The sequence below is a fragment of the Podarcis cretensis genome (genome assembly GCF_951804945.1).
Source record: "Podarcis cretensis genome assembly, chromosome: 4".
In the NCBI taxonomy this organism is placed as follows: Eukaryota; Metazoa; Chordata; class Lepidosauria; order Squamata; family Lacertidae; genus Podarcis; species Podarcis cretensis.
Genome location: NC_137173.1, coordinates 6367714 through 6375000, shown reverse-complemented (window position 1 = coordinate 6375000; position 7287 = coordinate 6367714). Strand labels below are relative to the sequence as shown.

The 7287-nt window shown below is 42.7% G+C and overlaps 1 protein-coding gene across 1 annotated transcript in view; it reads left to right on the top strand.

The window, feature by feature from the left end:
• The window catches only part of LIPT2 (lipoyl(octanoyl) transferase 2), a gene marked incomplete at its 5' end in the record, with an annotated part of 3939 nt that extends 2533 nt beyond the window's left edge, over window positions 1–1406 (top strand). The window contains one exon of the mRNA XM_079972137.1: window positions 750–1406. Within this exon, the coding sequence (XP_079828263.1) occupies window positions 750–982 (233 nt within the window). The 3' untranslated portion in view covers window positions 983–1406. The remainder of the gene's footprint in view (window positions 1–749) is intronic.
• Window positions 1407–7287: the final 5881 nt, after the last annotated feature.

The following is a 7287-nucleotide window of genomic DNA, read 5'->3' as shown; positions in this document are numbered from 1 at the left end:
ATAGCCTTTAGCCAATTAAACTATTTGTAAGTTAATTCATTTTCCTGGTGAGTCAATTAAATATTGCAGCCCTAATCTTAAATTTTGCTACCTCTTAAATGCAGGGTTAATAGTTTGCTGGAAGTTGATTTATTCAGGTGTTCACTCTGAGGTTACTACATGCAGTAGTTTTCTTCAGTACAGTGGTACCTTGGTTCTCAAATGCCTTAGTATTCAAACAACTTGGAACCCAAACACTGCAAACCTGGAAGTTAAGTGTTCCAGTTTGCAAACTTTTTTCGGAAGCTGGAAATGCTCCGTTTTGAGTGTTACGCTTCTGATTTGAGTGTTACACTGAGGTCTGTCTGTTTTTGCTATTTATTTTGCGTTTTTGTTTTTGCGGCTCTCTTCGTTTTGTTTTTGTGTCTGCATGGAACCCAGTTCAGCTACTGATTGATTGTGTGACTGCAGTACACTGTTTATTGCTTTCATTTTTATGGATCAATGGTCTCATTAGATAGTAAAATCCATGTTAAATTGCTGTTTTAAGGGTTGTTTTTAAAAGTCTGGAACAGATTAATCCATTTTGCATTACTATCTATGGGAAAGTGCACCTTGGTTTTGGAACGCTTTGGTTTTGGAACAGACTTCCGGAACGGATGAAGTTTGAGAACCAAGGTACCACTGTATTGCGGCACAGCACTTGATAAATTGACGGCTGCTCTCCCTTCCCAGTAAGTTTAATGCATCTCTCTTGCCTCGCTCTCCAGGCATCCACTGTGGAAGGCATATCACCTCGCACGGTTTGGCTCTGAACTGCTGCACTGACTTGACGTGGTTTGACCACATTGTTCCTTGTGGGCTGGAGGGGAAGGAGGTGACCTCTCTGAGCAGAGAACTCCAGAGACATGTCTCAGTTGAAGAAGCCACAGAGCCTTTTCTGGCTGCCTTTCAAGAAGTGTTCAAGTGCACTTTGATAGAAGGATCTCCAACAGAGAATTAAGAGAATTAGGAGTTTGGGAGAATGAATTGTCCTAACATCCGCCTGCTCCTTAGGAACACACAGTGCTGTTTCCGACAGAAGATCTACTGAATCATGAAAATCTCTGTATGCCTTTGTGTATGAGGTTTGTCTTCTGCTGCCAATGTGTTGCCATCAGATATTACTGTGTTACAACTCCCATTATCCCATTAGCTGTGTGAGGTGGGGATGATAGGAACTGGAGTTCAACAACATCTGGAGAGACTGGGCCAACCCAATTCTGCTGCATAGACTTGAAATGCTGGCGATTCCTTTCCCAGCCAGCCCTGGGAATTTTGCTTTTTTGTGAAAGGAGAGTCCCAAGGAATTTCCAACGGAATGATCAGCATCTCAAATAAACTACGGTTTCCAGGAAGCCGTGATGGTATTAAAGGTGTTCAAAGTTTGTGGTGTAATGGGGTTTCTGTTCAGTTGTTTCCATTAGGAGAGGTGAAGATAATGCCAATATATTTCACATCTGGCAACACAACGTTCCCCTCTGGTTTCAGCTTTTCAGATAGTACCTGGGTAGACAAGTCTAAAAAGTCCTGGAGACAAATTTCCACAGCCCTCTAGCAGCTATGGTGGCTCATATACTCGATTCTGACCCAACTAAGTCTCCTGGAACAAAAAATACCTCAGGAGGTTTAGTTTGGTCAGAATCAAGTACAGTGGTACCTTGGGTTAAGAACTTAATTCATTCCAGAGGTCCGTACTTAACCTGAAACTGTTCTTAACCTGAAGCACCACTTTACCTAATAGGGCCTGCTGCTGCGTCACCGGAGCATGATTTCTGTTCTTATCCTGAAGCAAAGTTCTTAACCTGAAGCACTATTTCTGGGTTAGCGGAGTCTGTAACCTGAAGTGTATGTAACCTGAGGTACAACTGTATACAGAGAAAGAATATAGACCTCGTGATTTTAGAGATGATTGTAGAAGTGGAACAGGGTTCGCTCTGATAACATGTTGAAGGTTCCCCCCCCCCCCCAAATGTTTGGAGATCGCTTAACATGTATTAAGACACTTTGAATTTTCCCAATTGCCTCTCCCCTCCCCCCATCCCCAGTAAACTAACAGAATAAATAATCTATAAAGCCATCTTTGTTAAGTGGGTTTTCAGTGGAGGTCATTCAACTGTCCCTGTGGGTGTCCTTGTCAAGTATTTCCACTCTTTATTGACTAGGGTAAATTTATATTCTGGCGATACAATGTCTTCTAAATGTCAGGTAGTTGTTTGACATCTGATGGGAGGGCGTTCCATAGGGTGGGCGCCACCACCAAGAAGGCCCTCTGCTTGGTTCCCTGTAACCTCACTTCTCGCAGTGAGGGAACCGCCAGAAGGCCCTTGGAGCTGGACCTCAGTGTCCGGGCAGAACAATGGGGGTGGAGACGCTCCTTCAGGTATATTGGGCCGAGGCCATTTAGGGGTTTAAAGGTCAACACCAACCAACAGATTTTCTGGAGTGGTGAGATCATGGTGTCTTTTGGGACAGCTGAGACCATTCCTTCCCTAACACATTGACTACATGCCAGATCCACCCGCTCACATCCCCTTGGCAGGCTTTAATAAGCCCAAAGGGTCAAGGGGACAGACACACTGCTAGCCACATCATTGCGAGGAACTTGTCCACGTCATTGATTGAAACCAATCCCATGAACTTGCAGCAAACACCACTGGACACCTCGTTGGAGACAGCCGGGAACACGGATCACCATGAAGATTGCTATGAAGGCAAGTGACGCTCAAGGTGCCTTGCAAACAGTTCACAGTGGGCCTTTCTGAAGGGTCTAAAAAAATTTTTTTAAGTGTTGAAGAATCGCTACAAACCTTTATAACTTCACAGGTTTCAGCTCTGCAAAAACGTGGCTAGCTTGTGAATGTTAGAGCATCGCTTCTCAATCAGAAGGTGATTCTTAAAATATGTGTGTACAAGTATTAAGATGGAAGTGAAGAGGTCCAAAGTCAACATTTGTTCAAAAACCCTGATTAAAAAGGCTTTCCCTTTCACCTCTGCTCCTTAACTGGAGCTAAATGTCGTTCCAGGAAAGAATGCTCTCTTTCTGCCCTTCCCATCTCTACCATTTGACACTTTGATTTATCTGACGTTATTTATTAAATGAATTATATGGGTTTGGGTTTTTTTAATACTAGGTTAGGCCTGGCCAGAGAATCATGGCATATAGCCAGTGGCATGCTTAGAAGAGTACAATGATGGTTTATTTTTGTGGAGTTCTTTTTAAAGCTTTCCGCAATTGTGTTTCCTTGAGGCTTCTGTTGAGAGAAAGTTGGGGATTCTTGAGTTAGTGGCATTAAGGCTCATGGTCAGTTTCCCACAGGAATGTGGGCAATAATCCAAGCAAACTGCAAGGGTTCCCTGAGTAAAGAGTAGTATCATTTATTGAAATAAATATGAGTCACACTTTTATAAAGTGTATCACTGCAGCTTGCAGCGTGGCCATATAATCAGTTCATACAAATCTCCATAAAACATAACGAAGATCATTACGAGTTGGTTAAAAGGGAGAAACTCATTGTGAAGGCCTGTCTATAAACAGTAGATCTTTCAGAAAATGCCTGAGGTCTGTCCCTGTTTGCCTCATGGGTGCTACAATCCTGTGCACAGTTTTTTGTTTATTTACCTTCCCTTCGCAGCGGTACCTATTTATCTACTTGCCCCGGCATACTTTTGAACTGCTAAGTTGGCAGGAGCTGGGACAGAGCAACGGGAGCTCACTCCGTCATGGGGATTTGAACCACCGACCTTCCGATCGTCAAGCCCAAGGCTCAGTGGTTTAACCCCAGCGCCACCAGTGTCCCTTATCCTGTGCACAGTTACCTGGAGGTAAGCGTCATTGAAAAAAGTGGGCTTTACTGCCAAGTAAATTCCTGCCTTGCAGGGGGTTGGTGTCCCTTCCAACTCTACAAATCATTGATTCTAAATATGCATGTAGGGCCAGATTTAGGTTTGATGAGGCCCTAAGCTATGGAAGGTAATGGGGCCCTTTATATGTCCAGCTGTCCTTTGTCAACAAACAATTGTTCCTGTTGTTTTTTGTGGTTGAATGTATGTGATATACTAATTTATGGACCTAATGGGTATCTCAAGCCATTTGCACATGTTGCCTTGCAACCAGTCCATGCAGAATGTAGGCACCCTATATATAGAAAGGAGCAAACTAATGATATTTTTGGGAGCAGGCTAGCAGGCGGGGCCCATGGCTTACATCATAGGAGCCTACGCAACACAAAACACTGTTGTTGTATGTAAAGGTAAAGGTACCCCTGACCATTAGATCCAGTCGCAGACGACTCTGGAGTTACGGCACTCATCTCGCTTTACTGGCCGAGGAAGCCGGCGTACAGCTTCCGGGTCATGTGGCCAGCAGGACTAAGCCACTTATGGCAAACCAGAGCAGAGCACGGAAACACCGTTTACCTTTCCGCTGGAGCGGTACCTATTTATCTATTTGCACTTTGACGTGCTTTTGAACTGGTAGGTTGGCAGAAGCAGGGACCGAGCAACGGGAGCTCACCCCGTCGCGGGGATTCGTACCACCGACCTTCTGATCGGCAAGCCCTAGGCTCTGTGGTTTAACCCACAGCGCCACCCACGTCCCATAGCTGCTGTATGTAGGTTTGATTTTATTTGTTTTTTATCTTAGAATTTGGAAATGTACATCCATTTTTCCCCTTTAAATTTTTTTGGGGCCCCAAGAGAGTGCGGCCCTAAACTATAGTTTGTTTAGCTTTTACGTAAATCTGGGATTGGACTATATGTCTCCGATCTGGCTAGGCACCCCCTAACAGCTTGCAGGGGTTCCTGCTTTCAGTCAAACTTAACTCAACCTCAGATCGCTTTCATTTAAAAGCATATTATCAGCCCCATTTTTCTCAGCTAGCGGAACTAGTGGTTTCTGAGCATGGAGATACGCCACTATTGTTGCTTAGCGAAACAGCCAGGAGTCTCTCAACCTTTGCTCCATTGCCAAATAGCCCATCCTTGCCACTGTGCCACATTTATGGCTTCTAGGAATGGGAGCGGCCACTCCTGTTCAGAGGGAAGATGAGGTCAGGACCTTCCAGCGCAGCTGAGACATGCCCCACAATTGCATAAGTCGTCCCAGGTATGTAGCCTGAAATATGCACCGCATCTGCAGATTTAACTCATAAATCCAGGCAGTAATTTAGCCCTGCCATCTTGCAGGAGGAAAAAATAAAACAAGGACTGAGGCGGTGGCTTGGGACATGTCTGCACGAATGTCAATCAAGTGAAACTCTGATGTTCACTCAACTGCCATGGAGAGTATATGTATTAACTTATGGTCTGTGTGTATGGTTTGGGAGCTGCAGGGGAAAAACAATGCTGTCCAGGGTTGTAAAGACTGCAGAGAGAATAACTGGGTGCACTCTTCCCACCTTGGAGCAAATCTATGCTCCCAGATGCCACAAGAAAGCTGCAGAGATAGCGCAGGATAGTGCGCACCCCGGAAATGATCTCTTTCAGCTTCTGCCTTCTGGAAGAAGGTCCAGGGTTATAAAGACTAGGACTAGCCGCCTGAGAAACAGTTTCTATCCAAATAGGATTTTGGTTTTAAACGCAGTGCAAGGTAGTCTCTCTGTGAGTATATTGTATTTAATTATGGGAGTATCAGAGTTTTTAGGGGGCTAACCAGGTTGGGATAGCTGGGATAGCAGGCTTGTTGGTTTTTGAATGTCTGGTGTAGATATTTTCAATTTTGTTGTTCTGTATGGGACAATGACAATAAAGATTATCGTATCATATCGTAGTGTATCGTATTGTAACATCAGAAGAGCCTGCCGAATCAGGCCAATGGCCCATCTAGTCCAGCATCCTGATCTCACAGTGGCTGAACAGTTTTCTGTGGAAAATCAGCAAGCAGGATTCTGGCACCAGCGCAATCATCTCCCTGTGGATTTCCATCAACTGGGATTCCGAAGCATCGCTGCCTCCGATTGTGGAGCGCAGAACAGAGCCATCGTTGGCAGAATTCTCCTCCTAGAGTTTGTCTAATCCTCTTTTATCTTTTCTTATTTTAAAATTTTTTTTAGAGAAGATTGGAAAACGTTTCTTTTTTAAAAAAAATTATTTAACATGATTATTACATAATATAAGCAAAATATTGCAAATGCATACATACATACATATATATTTCAGATAAGCACACATATATGAAAAAGAACAAAAAAAGGAAGAAAAGGAAAAGGGAAAAGGAAAATAAGGAGAAAAAGAAGAAGAAAAGTTGGAAGAATTTCTTCCGAATTTATTCTATAGATATCTCAATAATAAAATTTCATTAATTGACTTCCATCGCTTGCACTGCACTTCCTATATATACATTTTAAGCAAAATTGTATCTGTTATTCCCTATTTTTTCCATACAATTGTATGGTCTAATCCTATTTTAAAGCCACCCAAGTTGGTGCTGCAGGAGGGAGTTCCACAGTTTAACTATGCACTATGCACTTTCTTCTCTCTCTCTAATTTATTTATTTGGTTTTTCAACTTAAAATTTTACAAAGGTATATCAAACATAAATCATAAAAAAACAAGATTCCAAGGAACCTCCTGGACTTCCATCCTCCCCTATGTGGGTCCTATCATTAATCAATTCCTCCCACATATTTTATGATAATCCAAACCCTTTACCTCTTCTGTCATGTCCAGAATTAACCTTAAACAAAAGAGATATTCCAATCCGATTAACGATTTTAACTGAGTGGGGCCCCAAGCTATAGCTTGTTTAGCTTATACATAAATCCGGCACTGCACATATCCCTAAACATTTTGTGAATCTTTGTACTTTGGTCCATTTACTGTATTCATTTCCCCCAATCTGAACTATAAAATGGTGGTTTTCTTGAGTCAAAATCAGAGTACAGTACCACTAAACATTTATATATATATATAGAAAAAGAAAGCACTGGACTTACCTTCAGGTAAGCGTGAATAAGAGTTTTTGCTTTTGTTTTTCATGTGCCACAGACTCTATGAAGTCCTGAAAACACATGCAAACAGCAGATCTCTCTTGCGCTGTGAGATTATGATATTGTATTTATTTGCATTACCTAGAGCCTGTTCTATTGATAAAGCCTAGGATGGCGAAACAAGACTAATATTCCGGAAATCCTTGTCTTAGACTCTGTGAAAGGATTCTGTGGAACTGTAACAACCTTTAATGTGGATGATTGGACTCTTTGAACAGACAGGTGGAATAGATACCTGTATACATGTATGGACCTTATGCATGAACTGTCTAGAGAACGA